General features: G+C 45.8%; 1 protein-coding gene across 2 annotated transcripts in view; it reads left to right on the forward strand.

Annotated features, from left to right (window-relative positions):
- The window catches only part of ABCC1 (ATP binding cassette subfamily C member 1 (ABCC1 blood group)), a 137,290-nt gene that overhangs the window by 30,277 nt on the left and 90,044 nt on the right, over positions 1 to 16,969 (forward strand). For both annotated transcript variants that reach the window (XM_053929491.1, XM_053929494.1), the window contains exons 2-5: positions 3,778 to 3,954; positions 10,159 to 10,284; positions 14,852 to 14,989; positions 16,393 to 16,518. In XM_053929491.1, the coding sequence (XP_053785466.1) occupies positions 3,778 to 3,954; positions 10,159 to 10,284; positions 14,852 to 14,989; positions 16,393 to 16,518 (567 nt within the window). The remainder of the gene's footprint in view (positions 1 to 3,777; positions 3,955 to 10,158; positions 10,285 to 14,851; positions 14,990 to 16,392; positions 16,519 to 16,969) is intronic.

Here is a 16,969-nt window from a genome sequence, read left to right on the forward strand (position 1 = left end):
TGCACGCCTCAGGTGACACACTGGGGAACAGGGCAGGAGAAATGGAGAAGAAACAGATGGAGCTCGAATGTGGAAGAGTTTGTGCACCATAGCAAGGATCGGCTCTCAGAGGTAATAAGGAGCCATCGGTAGTTGTCACCCAGAGGAGACAGGGCCATCAGATCTGTCCCATATACTTATACATGTATTTAATTAAGTCTGTGAATTTTCCTCTGAGCGGGAACTGCTTTTAAACACTTGGAAAGATCTTCTGTTTCACTCGTCATAAAGAGAAAAGGGAGTTAAGCTACCGTGAGTCATTTTCTGCTATCAGATTGGCAGAGATCGAAAGCTTTTAATACACAGTGGTTAGGGATGTAGTTGCCTTTATACCTCATTAGGTGGAGTACAGATGATTCATTTGGGAGGCAGTGTCTGTTCACATTTTTAATGTGTGCACCTATGACCAGCAGGTTTACATCTAAAAAGTGCTTACAAATATGCCTGTTCGTGTGTAACGTGAGCACCAGTTATTTATTCAGTGCTGCACTGTTTGTAAGAGCAACCCAAGGCCCAGTCAGCAGACGACTAATGAAGTAAAGTCAAGTCCATCGTGCAATAAGCACCAGCACAGAGAGGAGGGAACTGTTCATGTACAGTGGGGGGTGATCTTTAAGACCTATTATTAAGAGGGGGAAAAAGCAAGGTTCAGAGTGGCATATGGAGTATGCTTCCTTCCATTTGATAACAGAAAATACATATTTGTTATTTGTGATATGTATAAGGTGTTTTCTGGAAGGATACATGAGAAACTAATAACATTTGCCTCTTGAGAGCGTAACTGAGGGGTTAGGGACAGGATGGGAAGATGCCCGGTCACTTCTGTCCTTTGTTCAAAAGAAATAAAATTAAGCTATCAAGAATAAAGCAGATCTGTAATACTGGTAAAGATCAATTTTTAATATTAGTTAAGTGAAAAAACTAAGGTAAAGAACAGGTATGCATTATGGTGCCTTTTGGGGAAAGAAAATAAATACACTGTGTTTGGAGGATAATCTAGAAGAATACATAAGATGTTAGCAGTGGCAGTTTTGCCTGTGGGTGGGATGGGGGGGGTCGTGAGTTCAGGGAAGAAAACTTATTTTTCACAGAATAACATTTTGTGTAGTTTGGAAAAGTTTAGCACATAAATGTATTACCTATTAAAAATAAATAGACACAGGTGGGTGCATGGGTGGATGGATGAATGGATGGGTGGGTGGGTTTATGAGTGGGTGGGTAGATACACCTGTAAATACCTGTATGGATGTGCGGATAGGTAAAATAACTTCGGCTGTAGTTGGGAAGACTTAGTGGGGCCAGGAGGGGCTGGAAACAGGAAATAGTTAGGAAGCTAAGATAATGGTCAGGAAGCTAATTGCAGTAGTTCAGGCAAGGAATAATTGGGACAAGGATTGGGCCACTGAAATGTCTCACACGTGAACTGAGCTTCTTGTACACGTGACTGCAGGTATTAAGCCCCAGCATTGTTTTCTTGGTAGAAGGGCACTTTCCTTTGGAATGGGCTTTTTCTGGCGACTGCTCAGAAACTGTTCTGTATATAATAACCACCAACAGTTGGATCCCTTTTTTCACCATCACCGTAAGAATTACAAGGGGAGTGAAACCAGTTAAAATAGTCAGTCTTTGATTTAAATCAGTCCTATGATCAAAAATCAGATGCCCAAGTTCATAGAAGCATGACCTTTGTCCTAAAGGTTTCTTTGTGTTTAAAAGTTTCCTTGCTAAATACCTTTGTGTGTGTTAATCATTTTAAAGTTTACATTTCATTGATTACTTGTCCTTGGTTCTGGAAAAATAAACGTTTATATCATAGAATCGTTTATCAACTATACCTCTAAAGAACCAGTTTAGGTACTTGTTTAATACCTCATTCTCTTTTTATAAAGTCAAATTCTTTATTTTTTAATCATCTTTACCATTTTTAAGTAAACAGTCAGTTGTGTTAGACACCCTTACATTGCCGTGCATGACGAGGGGTCTCTGTTTTGAAATGCCTGGAACATAATGTTTTAATGATATTGTCAAATGTTTTCTTTAAGTGAAATGATTTGCTTGTTCCCATCACTTTCTCTTCTTTTACATTTGTTGATGTGGCTTCAAAACTTGCATGGAGCTATGAGATTCCAGATTCCTTGGAGTTCCTTGGTGGTCTCACTTACCTGGCTGTGGGAAAGCTTGGAATCAGATATCTGGAGAGTGCATTGTCCAGTGGCGGGCAGAGAAGGCTAGGAGAGAGGTGGGCTGCATGGAGACTGGCCCATGGGACACCTACGTGGACCTTATCCAGACACTGCCTACTCCCCAGCTCTTGCTGATGGTTGTGAAGTGGGAATATGGGACCAGGGCTGCCAGATTTTCTGATTTTTTTTTTAAGAGAAGCCAGAAATCCAAATTTTTATATGAAATTTCTGGCTTTGAAATGTTGGTAGCTATCTAAAATTATTTTTTAAAAGCATGCTTCAAATAATAACAATAAACCATCTGTGGGCCAAATTTGCCTGAGGGCCACAGATTCAGACCTTTATTATTTTTTTTATTTAAGAATTTAAAAAAATTATTTATTTTTAGAGAGAGGGGAAAGGAGGGAGAAAGAGAGGGAGAGAAACATCAATGTGTGGTTGCCTCTCACGTGCCCCCTACGGGGAACCTGGCCCACAACACAGGCATATGCCCTGACCGAGAATCAAACCTGCGACCATTTGGTTCGCAGTCTGTCACTCAATCCACTGAGCCACACCAGCCAGGGCCAGACCTTTAAATTCATCTGATGTAATCGAAGTAGAGATAGGAAATTGAGACTCTAAGACAGGGTAATAACTTTTCCCAAAGTTGTGTAACTGGCCAGTGGTCAGATCAGGACTTGAATTAAATTATCCGTTACTGAAATCTAACAGTGGGTTGAAGTTTATTCTTGGGCAGATATCCTTGATCTATCTATCTGTCTGTCTGACCTGTCTCTTTAGCAAAATGCAGGTGGTTTCTTAAAAAATACATCAGTATTCAAAACAAATTTGCTGCCAAGGACGGATAGCTTAGTCATTAAATGCAGGGACTCAGTCCAGAACCAAATTGTTTGAGTTTGAATCCTGCTTCAGATCTTACCAGCTGTGTGATTTTGGACAAATCATTGAACATCTCTGTGCCTCAGTTTTCCTATCTGAAAAAGGAGGGGTAAAGTACTTACAGATCTGAAGGAACTGATACATGTAAAGTACTTAGAATAGGGCCTACACATAGAACTACAGTTGGCTGTTATCCATGCTGCTGCTGCTGCTTAGGGTGGTGGTGGTGCCGATGAGAGTGATTGTAATCGTAGTGATGGTAATGATGGTGGTGATGAAGTCGATAATGGTGATGAAGAAGATTAGAAAGTCCTCAGTTCACAAGATAGTAAAGTAGGAATGATTTGTATGACTAAAGGGCTCTTCAGTTTACAGGAAAATACCCTTCAAGATTCCTTTAAATGGCCATCTCCATCTTTTGTACAATAGTGGAATTTGCCAGTTCCCAGGAACGTGTTATGTGTGAGGAGGTGTTTCTTTTATTCCTGATTCCTTGTTTCATGGTCTTTCTGGTACTGAACTCCCCAGTTTGCACATGTTGCCCGAGAGGGCCTCAGGTGCAGGGGTCTTGTCTGTTCTGTTGAACCCCAGGACAGCTAGTTTTGAACCCCACATGGGCCCCGCCCCTCTTTGGCACGTCCCATTGACGCCATGCCTGTGTTTGTGTCTGCAGGAGTGGAACGTCACGTGGCACACCAGCAATCCCGACTTCACCAAGTGCTTTCAGAACACTGTGCTCGTGTGGGTGCCTTGTCTTTACCTCTGGGTCTGCTTCCCCTTCTACTTCCTTTACCTCTCCCACCATGACCGGGGCTACATTCAGATGACACATCTCAACAAAGCCAAAACTGTAAGTCATCACGGAGAGGGGGCTGTTCCTGGGTGGGGAGTGACGGTTGGTGAAAACTAATGTGTTTCTTCTACTTCGTTGTCCCCAAGTTCCTTTTTGTAGAAGACAGAACAATAACGTGGCAGACAAGGCTGGAGGCCTTGGATTCAGACATGGGTTCACACACCGTCTCTGTCCCTTACTAGCTATGGGACCTCGAGCATAGTTTCCTGTGACTGCAATGGGGATGACAGGATCTATCTCACCAGACTGTCAGCAGATAATAAGGAAGTCTTCCTATTTGGACCAGGGCTATCTTTTTACTTAAAAAAAATTTCTGGCTTCTGGTCAAGATGGCAGAGTATGTAAATGTGCTGGTAATGTCCCACAACCACATCAAAATTACAGCTAAACTACAGAACAACCATCATTCAGAACTGCCTGAAGTCTTGCTGAATTGAAGTTCTATAACTAAGGGTATACAGAAGAGGCCACGTTGAGAATGGCGGGAGAGGCGGAAACATGGAACAATCTGGCCTCACACCCTGTGTGGCAGTTAAAAATCAGGAGAAATATCTCGGCAACAGAGGTCCTCCCTGAGCAATGAGGGGCCCAGCCCCACACGAGGTCCCCCAGCCCAGGGTTCTGGTGCTGGGAACAGAGATCCCCATAACTTCTGTCTGGGAAAACCAGTGGGCATTGTGTTTGAGTGAGACAGAGGACTTGTGGAGTCCCAGGTACTCCTTTTAAAGGGCCCATGCATGAACTTACTTGGACTTAACTCATTTTGAGCTCAGCACTAGGGTAGCTGCTTGAGAGGCACCAGGAACATACAGGGAGGAACTGAAGTGTCTGTCTTCAGGGCAAGAGCTGGAGGGGCTTTCTCCCAGACAGAAGTACTGGTAGAGGCTGTTGTTCCTTTGATGAGCTGTCCCCGCACAGAGCCAACAGATGGGCACCATATCTGAGACTCCCTCCACCTGGCTCACACTGTTTGCCCTACCCTGGTGATTCCCTGGTACTCTGCCCTACTCAGCATGTAGGCCCACCGAAGATGTTTCCAGTACCTTTTTCAAGACAGCCTCCTCTTGGCTCATGCTGAAAACTTTCCTAAATCTTCTCAAAGGTTCAGAAACCTCAGACAAGCAGCATCTGGCCTCCATGTGCCCCATACCTCTTGCTAAGTGGCCCCAGGCCTGGTATTAGTGGTAGCTGGACTCAGTTTGCAGCTTGTCCTTTCCCTGGCACCTCCAAGTCCAGCACAATTAGTAGCCATCTGCAGATTGCTTTGTAGCTCATGCTGGTGGCTATAGACAGGGCACAGGTGGTGACTGACCTGTGAGACCCTCTTGGGAGGCCCAAGAACCATTGCATGTGGAGGTCCAACTTCAGACCATGCCAGATTACTACCCAACCACCTCCACGAATGACACACTCAGGGGGCAGACTCAGCAGGCACCAGAGCCCTGCTGAAGCAAGTTCTGCTCCATGGAGTCAGCCCCTGCACAGCAGCTCCTCCGCTGTAGTTCTGTCTGCTCCCTCTAGCTGATTGGCCCCAGAGGTCAATCCCTGCCATTGATGTGCCACAGCAATTAAGGCCTGACTACGACAGGAAGGTGCACACAGCTCACAGAGGGGGTTACACCTGGAGCGCCTGGCTGAGGTGACCAGGGAGGTGATGCCACTGGGCCCTACAGGACCCTTACTACATAAGTCCACTCTACCAAATTTGGGAGACATAGCAGATCTACCTAACACATAGAAACAAACACAGGGAGGCAGCCGGAATGGAGAGACAAAGAAACGTGTTCCAACTGAAAGAACAGATCAAAACTCCAGAAAAAGAGCTTACCACAGTGGAGGCAAGCAATCTACCAGATGCAGAGTTCAAAACAGTGGTTATAAGGATGCTGAAGGAACTTGGTGAGGACCTCAACAACATTAAAAAGGACATGGGAACCATACAAAATAACCAGTCAGAAATGAAGAATACACTAGAAGGAATCAACAGCACATTAGATGAAGCAAGGATCAGGTCAGTCATTTAGAAAACAAGGTATCAGAAAACACCCAATCAGAACAGTAAAAAGGAAAAATAATTTTTTCAAAATGAGGGTAGCTTAAGGGACCTCTAGGACAACATCAAGTGTTGAAGATAGAGCAATGGATTTGAAGAAATAATGCCCGAAAACTCTTCCCTAACCTGGTAAAGGAAAAGACAACTCCAAGAAGTACAGGAAGTCCCAGACAAGATGAACCCAAAGAGGCCCACACCAAGACACATCACAATGAAAATGGCAAAGCTTAAAGACAGAGAATCTCAAAAGCAGCAAGAGAAAAGCTGTTAGTTACCTACAAGGGAGCTCCCATAAGACCAACAGCTGATTTCTCAACAGAAGCATTTCAGGCCAGAAGGATTTGGCAAGAAATATTCAAAGTGATGAAAAGCAAGGACCTACAACCAACATTACTCTACCCAGCAAATCTATCATTTAGAATTGAAGGAGAGATAGTTTCCCAGAGAAGAAAAAGCTAAAGGAGTTCCTCACCATTAAAGCAGTATTACGAGAAATGTTAAAGGGTCCTCTTTAAGAAGAAGGAGGAGGAGAAGTATGAATAATAAAATGGCATTAAATACATATCTTTCAGTAGTTACTTTAAATGCAAATGAATTAAATTCTTCAGTGAAAAGACATATGGCTGAGTGGATAAAAGAACAAGACCCTCACATATGCTGCCTACAGGAGACTCACTTCAGATCTAAAGACACCCACAGACTGAAAATAAAGGGAGAAAAATTATATTTCATGTGAATGGAAATGAAAAAAAAAAGAGCTGGGGTAGCAGTACTTGTGCCACACAAAAGAGACATTAAGGCAAAGGCTATAACAAGAGACAAAGAAGGACCCCGCAGTTCCACTTCTGGGTGTTTATCTAAGAAACCCGAAACACTAAGTCAAAAAGACACATACATCCATATGTTCACTGCAGTATTATTTACGCTAGCCAAGATATGGAAGCAACCCAAGTGTCCCTCAAGATATAGATGAATAGGTAAAGAAGCGGTACCTGTGTACACTGGAATATGACTCAGCCATAAAAAAGAATAAAATCTTGCCATCTGCAACAACATGGAGGGACCTAGAGGGTATCGTGCTGAGTGAAGTTAGTTGGACAGAGAAAGACAAATGCCATATGATTTCAATTGTATATGGATTCTAAAAAAATAAATGAAAGCATAATAGAAGTAGACTCATAGATACAGAGAACACTTGGACCTTTGCTGGATAGGAAGGGTGTTGGGGTTGGGTGAAAACGGGGAAGGGATCTAGAAGTGCAAATTGGTGGTTACAGAGTAGTCATGGGGCTGGAGAGTACAGCACAGGGAATGCAGTCAATAATGTCATAAGAACTATGCATATGAATGTTGTCCCATGGTTACTAGATTTAGCAAGGTGATCACTTCATTAAGTGATATAAATGTCTAGTCACTGGGGTGTACATCTGGAACTAATACAGTGTTACACATCAGTTGTAATTGAAAAATAAAAAATTATTTCAAAAACGGCGAAGGGGAATAAGAAGCACAAACTTCCAGTTACACGATATGTAAGTCATGGAATATAGTGTACAACACAGGGAACACAGTCAACAATATTGTCATGACTTGTGCGGCGACAGACCATCGCTGGGTGTATCGTGGTGATCGCATTGTAAGTGTATAAATGTGGAATCACGATGTTGTATACCCGATGCTAATGTAATATTGTGTGTCAACTATAATTTAAAAAATAAGGCAAAAAGAAGTTTTTATCTTGAAATAATTTGAAACTACAGAGAGGTTGCAAGAATGATACCAAGAACCCCCTCTAGCCCTGAATACCCATTACTCATAGTCACTGATTTTTAACATTTTGTTATATTTGTTTTATCATTTGTTTTTGCTCTCTCCATACACACACAGTATTTTTACTGAGTCATTTGAGAATAGGTAGCAGCCACCATCCCCTTTTGCCCCTTAATTCTTCAGTGCATCTTTTCTCACAGCACAGGTATTCTCTTCATGTAACCATAGTACAGTTACTAAATTCAGGAAGTTTAACATGGACACTTTTAAAAAAAAAATCTGTCCATATTCCAATTGTGCCAATTGTCCCGATACTTCCTTTGCAGCATTTTTCTCCACAGTTCAGAATCCAGTCCAAAGTCACGTATGGCAGTGAATCACGTTGCCTGTTTAGTTTTCTTTAATCTGGAAGATCTCCTTTCTCGGCATTGTATGACATTGACATAGTTAATGCGGGCCAGTTGTTTTAGAGTGAGTTCCCAACTCAGGCTTGTATAATGTTTCCTCATGATTGGATTCAGGTGACTCCTGTCTGGCTGGAAAACCACCAGAGGGATGTTGTGTCCTCAGATGTTACATCTAGGGTTGCAAGGTAACCAACTCATTGATGGGGTTAATTTTGACCATTTGCTCAAAATGGCATTTGGTGTCTGCAGGTACAGTTACTATTTTTCCCCTTACAAGCGTAAGCCATCTGAGGGGAAGACATGTTAAGAGCATGTATATGTCTTGCTCCTCATTCCACTTTTTCCCGTCAACTTAGCAGATGTCTCAGTAATTTTTTTGTTTTTTGCAAGACCCATGCTTTATGAACACGTTATGTTCACACGTCTTAATTTGTTACACAAGGTTCTTAGTTCATTTTTCAGATTCTGACACCAGCTTGTTCAAAAGGTAAATTCTGAAACCATGGTTGACGTAGCAAATGAAAACTTCATCGTAATATTGACATTTATAAAAGACCTTTGTAAAATAGGCTACTTATTAATTGTGCTTGAACAAAGCATGTGTGGAATGAATTCCATTTATTGTGGAGTTTGTCCCTGCTGCACACTGGCTCTGGAGAAGACCCCTGGCCTCTGGGGATGTAAGAGTCTTCGAGTGTTCCCAGTGCATGCTGAAAAATGAAACGTGACAAATAATTTTTGAGGCGCTAATCTGAACCTCAGAAGTGGAAGGGCTAGTATGTAGGGCAAACTGCCTAGGAGCCAGAAAGGCTGGTGCCTGTAACTTAGCGCGGCTTTGCCGTTGCCTCCATATCACCAGGTACGCAGTGAGACTGTCTAGAGATCATTTAAACTGTGTAACTCTAGCGCTCAGCAATACCTTAAAGCTGCATTTCCCAAGACTTATTTCCATAAACCATCGGTAAAGAGGAGAACTTGAATGATTTTACTGACGCTGTCCCTTTGCTTATATCGCCCTTCAAACCTGTCCTGTTTATACTATAATTCCAGCCTATCTCAAAACGCTGTCTGTTTCTCTGACCTAAGCTAGATCTGATGTCTTCCTCTTAGACCTCTGGGAGCACTTTGTACTTTTCCTGGGAAAAAACATCTGCCTTTAAAATGTAAATCGGATTTTGTCCTTTCCTTGTTCAAAAACCTTCCAGTAACTTCCCACCACAGGGAGTAAAATCCAGAAGTCCTTACAGTGGCCCAGCTTGATCTGGCTCCAGGCTCCTCCTCCACCATCTCCTACTGCACCCATTGCTCTTCCCACAGCAGCCATAAGCCCACCCAGCGTGTTTCTACCCCCGTGCCTTTGCACTTGCTGTTCTCTCTGCCTGACTTGTTCTTTCCCTCAAATACTCACTCTTGGCTCTTTACTCAGATGTCACCTGATCAGAGAGGCCTTCCGTGACTACCCTATCTGACCTGTTTTATTTTTCCTCATATCACTTACTCTCTTGCCTGTGTCCATTCCACTAGAATTTCAGCTCCATGAAGGCAGGCACATTTGTCTGTTTTTGCCACTGTTGGATCTTTGGCCCCCTGAGAAGGACGCGGCCCATAGCAGACCCCAGGTTAATTGTGGCTGGATGACTATTGTTGAATGAGTGGTTATTCTGTTGGGGTTGCTGATAGATAAGTTCTAGCCTGAGCTCTTGAGTTTTCAGGTGCTGGGGTGAATAGTGACCAGACAAATTGTCATGCCTGGGGGGTGGAAAGGGACGGTATAACTGGTTACAGACCAGCATGAGATGCCTTAGGTGGTGGCTCACCCTACTCAGCACTTGTGTGTCCCAGAGGGTATGTGCTGTGTTCAGGGGCCATAGCTGACAGTGTAGGGGTTGGCTGGTCCCCTGAGGCTGAGCTCTGAGCTGGGTGAAGTTCCAGTGCTGTCCATTGTAAGACATGTATGTACTTCTCTTCCAGGCCTTGGGGTTTTTGCTGTGGATTGTCTGCTGGGCAGACCTCTTCTACTCTTTCTGGGAAAGAAGTTGGGTCAAGTTCCTGGCCCCGGTGTTTCTGGTCAGCCCAACCCTGTTGGGCATCACCATGGTAAGTAGGAGCTGGCTGGCTGTCAGACACTTCTGGAGACCAAAAGCAGTGGCTGGTATTTAGAAATGAGATGACAGTAAAAATCCAGATTTTTCTCACAGTAAAAATCCAGAGACCTGGCTTCTCTTGAGAAACCCAAAGGTGTGGTAACAACTGGACTTGTAGTCTTCTAGGGCAGTAATCAGCTGGGGCTGAGAGGTGAATGAAACCTTTAATTGGGGCATGCATAGTGAGTGTGTCACAGTCCCCGCTGTGCCCTATTGCCCTCCCTGACACTGAGGCTGAGTGAAGGTGCCATCCTGTGTTGTACTTGCTGTATACTCTGTTCGTGCACTGGCTAGCTCGGTAATTTATAGTAATTACCTGGGACCCAATGGTCTGTTGAGTTTTTAGGCTCTGGCATAAGGAGTGGGATACAAAACTAAATGAGAAACCTCCCTGCACCATGGGGGTCTCTTATTTAGTGGGAGATATAAATGGGGGGCTGCTTTATTATAGCTGGCATGTCTTGGGTACTTGTTATGTCTGATTTTCAGAACAACTGGTGAGATAGGTACTGCTTTGTCTCTATTTTAAGGTGAGGAGATTAAGGCACAGAGAGGTTATACTCCCTGCTGAAGGTCACACAGCTAATACATAGTCAAGTGAGGGGTGGTCACTCAGAGGCCATGCTTTTAGCCCTTGCTTTCCACAGTGACATGCTCTGAATTAAGGGCCAGTCCTATGAAGTACCATGTACCTTAGGTCCTCTGAGAAACCTAGAAGGTCCTCGGCGAGCATAGCCCTTGAGTGTTGAAGAATGAGGAAGGAGCACGTTTGGGGCAGGATATTTGGAGCAGGGAAACTAGTATGTCCAAGGGAAGGTTGGAGGCCAAAAGGGAGTATCTGGGGGAGGATGGTGAGCCTTACTTGAAGCAAGAAGATAGGGTGGGAGTTACGGGGTAGACAGTTAGGGGGAAGTGACAAGGTGGGTCAAGAATGGCAAGTTGGAACCAGATTGTGACGGACCGTGAATCTTCACGGCTCCCGTTAGCGGTGTGTGCTCTGTGTCAGGCACTGTCCTAATCCCTCTGTATATTATTCCATTTAAGTATGTTTGCTCATTACCCCCATTTCGCAGATAAGCAGGTTGAGGCACAGAGAAGTGATGGAACTGGCCCAAGGTCACACAGCCAGTAAGCCCCAGAGCCAGCTTCACATGCAGGCTACGTGGCTCCAGCGTCTGTCCCACTGTGTTCTCTGTTAGTTGTTCTTTGTGTCCCCAGAGCCTGGCACTGTGCCTGACATGCAGTAAGCACTCTATAAGTGTATTGAGGGAATGGGGAAATAAAGGGCTTGGATTTGCTGGCCTGGAGGTCTTGGGCTCTACATTTTGGTGAGGCAGTATCAGGATGGACTACATTGGGCTGGAATAGCTCATTCCCTTAAATTTCCCTGTTCCTAGTCTTTTGACTCTTCATTCATGCCTTTGTCTGTGATGCTGGAGACACAGATGTGATGGGCTGAGGGTCACTGGGCTTTGTACCCCCTGGGGCTCTGAGCCAGCCTGGCCAAGAGGTGAACTGGCCCATGAGGTCCTCAGTCTCTCTCCTCAGGACTCCATGACAGGATGAAGGACCAGCCCTGCTGTTCCTGTTGCAGGAACATTTTCTCGACTCCCCCAGGGACTGGAATCTGCAGGCACTAGGAATATGAGGCAGTCAGCAAATACTTTTTATTCCTAATATATTCCAGAAGTTGAAGATAAAGCTGATGCAGTGCCTATCCTCAGGAAGTGTGCAGTCCAGCTGAGCAAACAGACATTCAATGAATGATTCCCAAAAAAGGCACAAACTATTGTGTTCAGATTGCTGTGAGAGTGAAGTTAGGTGAACTTGGTTTGGTCTAGACGCAGGGGTGTCCAACCTGCGGCCCACGGGCCTCATGCAGCCCAGGATGGTTGTGAATGTGGCCCAACACAAAATCGTAAATTTACTGAAGACATTATGAGATGTTCTTATGATTCCGTGTTGCAATGTATTTAATGTGGGGCCCAAGACAACTCTTCTTCTTCCAGTGTGGCCCAGAGATGCCAAAAGGTCGGACGCCCCTGGCAGGTAGGGAGGAAGGGATGACGGAGCTGAGGCCTGAAGAATGAGCAGGATGTTAAGAAGTGGAAGGGGCCATGAGCAGAGGGCCAACCGTTGGTGAGAATAGCACATGCAAAAGTGCTGGGGTCAGAGGGAGACACTGCGAGCTGGCCCGTGTGGCTGGGGTGGAGAGGTTGAGGAAGAGGGAGGGGAGATATGAAGGCAGAGGCCTGGCTCTGAGACACCTTGAGCTTCAGGATAAAAGGGTTTTGTCTTGTGTTGTTTTTCAATCCCAATGCTGGAGTCTAAACCATTTTGTGCCATGGACCGCTCTCTCCTTTGCTAGTCTGATCACCTTCTCAGAGCGGTGTTCCTAAAACACATAGGGTTACAAAGGAAACCAGTCACATGCACGTAAGTGTAGGAAGATTGTGTGCTGTACATTTATATTTGAGGTTTAATTGGTAAACATGTACGGTCTTGTAACTACCACTTCAGCCATGTAGAGCAGTTCCGTCACCCCCACAGGTTCTCTCGTGCTGCTCCTTTGTTGTCAGCCTCCACCTCTGCCCCTTCCCTGCGGCTGACGTGTTATCTGACCCTGTCACTTGGCCTTTTCTGGAATGTCATGTGAATAGAACCACACAAGCTGGGGCAGTTTGAGTCTGACTTCATAGCACCTGCGGCTCGACCATGTTGAGTGTGTCCGAGGATTTTTTTTTTTTAATTGCTGAGTATTTTAGATTGTGTGGTTTTACCACCCATTTTTTTCCATTCTTTTTTTGCGGGACTTTTGGACTGGGAAACCAATTGTATTAAAATACTGTTATTACAAGATTAAAAAAACAAAGTAAAAAATTTACGTGGTTCTCTATTAATGTATTTCAAATGAAGATCTAGCAACAGGTGTGATGCCTCCTTAACTTCCAGATAGCAACGACCATTTGAGGTAGTTGGGACATCTTCGGCTACGTATTTTCAGATACAGTTTCTGATGGTGACAGAGTCCTGGGTGCTGCTAATACCATTGTAATTGATTGCCTGCATTTGTAACTGGTAATGCTGATGTGGGAAACTGAAGCTGTAATTGTCTCCCATCCAAGTTCATGGACTCCCAGGTTCTCTCCACAACCTGTCCTTGGCACCCAGGTTAAGCCATTGGTCTTAAAGACAAAGGTTTTCAGCAGGGATGTGATATGCCTGGCTTTGCATATTTAAAAGCTGACTGTGGCCTCTGAGTGGAGAACAGACAGTTGGGCAGGAGTGGAAGCCTGGAGGTCAGTGGGGGCGGGGGGGGCGGTTGGGCATAGGGCCGTCTGGCAGGAAGGGCTGGAGGCCGGGATGAGGGTGAGCAGTGGGTGCACTGAGGACTGGCCTTGGTGGCACAGCCAATGTGTGTTTTTGATGGATTAGATGTGGGGCGTGAAGGAGATGGGGGAACTGAGGAGGACAGGTGGGCAGATGTGTTTCTGGTTCCAGCACCTGGGTTATGAGGGGTGGTGGCGTGGGAGACCTATAGCTCCTTAGGAGTTGGCTTGTGACCATGACCGGCCTTGGGGATCTGCCTCAAGAGGGTGACTCTGTCATTCTGGAGGAGGGCTGTGAAGTTTCCTTTTTTCAAGGAAAAGCAATTTTGTTTATTTTCTCTCTGATCATGAAGTCACATGTGAAATGGAAGTAGTAGCCCCAGGTATCAGGAATGAAATAAAAACCCCAATCCATCCCCCCTGCCGTTGTTGTAATGAAAGTCCCTGAAGACAAGATGTGTGACTGTAGACGGACTAAGTAACCTTGTTTCCTTGAATGCAAACTGCGGTTCCCGCTCTCGGGGCTGCAGGGGGTGCGCTGAGTGAGTGCACGAGAATGCTTCCTGTGAGGCGAAGGTAGCAGATGCTCCAGAAAGCACAGTTACCACTGTTGCCCAAAGGAGATTTTGAACACAGGTCTTTCCAGTTCTAAATCAAGGGTGGGCCCTGTGCCTCATTTTGTAAATAAAGCTTTATTGGCACACAGCCCTATCTGTTCATTCATGTATCATGTAGGGCTGCTTTCACACTACAAAAGCAATATCGACTAGTTTGACAGAAACTCTGTGGCACATAAAGCCTGAAATATTTGCTGTCTGGTCTTTTAAGAAAAAGTGTACCCATTCTTTTCTACACTGAGCTTCCCCCTCCCACCTCAGACCTATACATGATCTCGTTAAATTCTCACAGCCATCCAGCTAGGTGCTGTTATCAACTCGGTTTTGTAGGTGAGGCAGTAGAGGCTCAGAGGGATTTGGTGACTTGCTCATGGTCACCCAGCAGGGCAAGAGCAGAGCTGGGACTGGAGCCAAGTTCTCCCCCAGGCTGTTCTTGTAGCAGTGGGCGAAGGCCAGCCCTACTCCAGGCCCAGCATCTTCCAGGCCTCTGGACTGTGGGGGCCTTGGGGACCACGGGGGCTTTGGGGTCCTGGCCTTCTCCTGACAACTCCTGTGGTGTGCTTCTCTTTTCTAGCTGCTTGCTACCTTTTTAATTCAGCTCGAGAGAAGGAAGGGAGTCCAGTCCTCAGGGATCATGCTCACATTCTGGCTTGTAGCCCTACTATGTGCCCTTGCCATCTTGAGATCCAAAATCATGACTGCCTTAAAAGAGGTAAGTGGTGGCCTCACTCTGTAGCTTCCTGCAGGGGATCTTGGGAGAGATGCCTGTTCCTTTGGGAAATCACACTCTGCCAGGGGAACCAGGAGATGGGTACCACATGGGCTTGGCTTCTACCCTGGGGATTTCCCTACCTCATCAGCCTTTGTTCTGTAGCCTTTCCTCACTGCCCTGCTTGTCTGTGTAGCCCTGAGGAGCCCATGTGGGTCCTCCTGGGGCGGGATCTGCAGGCTGAGGCACACCACCCTGTGAGCCTCCGTCAGCAGTAAACAGCAAGGGAAGTCAGCTCCAGATGTCTTCAGCTTGGAACAGAGCCGAATGGGGAGCAGTATTTGCAGAGCGCCTGCTCCCCCAGGGGGCCCTAGGTTGTCCCGCGTTACCTTGGTGCCATCAGTTGCTAGTCTGGCTAAGAAGTGGTCCATGCTGGCTGCCAGATGCTGCTCTCAGGAATTCTGAGGAGCATGTGCTTTTCACACTATCCTGTTGTTGCCCCCATCTCTGAGCTGGTCAGGACCTGGCCTCAGGCAAAGGGAGGAAAAGAAACGGAACACTTCCTGAGCACCTGCAGCGCACAGCACACCGCCTTTAGTAGTGCTGGCAGCTGACATTTATTGAGTTGGTGTTTTCTTTCTTTTTTTTTTTTTTAAAGATTTTATTTATTTTTAGAGAGAGGGAAAGAGAGGGAGAGAAACATCAATGTGTGGCTGCCTCTCACACACCCCCAACTGGGGACCTGGCCCGCCACCCAGGCATGTGCCCTGACTGGGAATCAAACTGGCGACCTTTTGGTTCACAAGCCGGCACTCAATCCACTGAGCCACACCAGCCAGGGCGAGTTTATGTTTTCACAGTGCCACATGGAGGACTGGGTTCTGTTTAGGAATCATACTGACTTCTCACAATTGCTCTGCCAGGGTTTCTCAGCCTCAGCAATAATTGACGTTTAGGCCGGAGACATCTTTGCTGTCAGGGGCTGTCCTATACTTTGTCACATGTTAGGGACATCCCTGACCTCCACTCACTGGGTGCCAGTTAGGACAAACAGAAGTGTCTCCACACACTGCTAAATGTTCCCTGGGAGGTAAAATCACCCCTGTAAATAGGTGGGAAAACTGAGACATGGAGAGATTTAACTAAGGTGATGAAGTCCCATAGCCGGTACGAGCAGGGACAGGGCTTGGATGTGGTCTGCTTCATTCCCTAGCCCGGGCCTCTTCCCACCATGGGGCACCCTCCACCAGTGGTGTGGGCCACACTGTGATGGAACCTCCTCTCTTGTGTTAACTTACGGGGGGGCAGCAAGGCTTGTCACCGGTGGACTTTCTGCAGCCCACTGCCCGGCCTCTGCAAACTAATTCCAGACAATGGTGTTCTCTTCCTCCTGCCCTCACATTTAGGGCACCGAAATGGACGTGTTTCGGGATGTCACTTTCTACATCTACTTCTGCCTCGTGCTGACTCAGCTTGTCCTGTCCTGTTTCTCAGACCGCTCGCCCCTGTTCTCTGAAACCGTCAACGACCCCGTAAGTGTGACCACGAATGTGTTCAAGAAAGAAGCATTGCACAGTGTTGGCTAGTGTTGATTGGGCACGTGTTCTGAGCCATATTGTCTGTGTGGGATCTCATTCCATCTGCCACAAACACCTGGAGATAGGTTATATCAGCCGCTACACTTGGCATGGAAAAACTGAACTGTAGACGTGGCTGGGGTCGGGGAGCCTGAGGAGGGAATCTGATTCATTGCTGTGAATTGCTGTGTCTTGCAGGCCTGTAGGATTTCTAATTTGGTTGGCATAGTGGTTTTAGAAAATGTGAACAAACATTTAAAAAATCAGGAAGTTTCACATAAATTCTAACTGTCCAGGTTTTCTAGAAAAAATAGAAGTTCAGGCAGTGTCAGAGCCATTCTCCCACATGGCAGTGTTGCCCTGTTTACTACAGTCCCCGCTACTCCCGTTGCATTCTGGCCCCTGC

The sequence above is a fragment of the Desmodus rotundus genome, chromosome 1, assembly GCF_022682495.2.
Source record: "Desmodus rotundus isolate HL8 chromosome 1, HLdesRot8A.1, whole genome shotgun sequence".
NCBI lineage: Eukaryota > Metazoa > Chordata > Mammalia > Chiroptera > Phyllostomidae > Desmodus > Desmodus rotundus.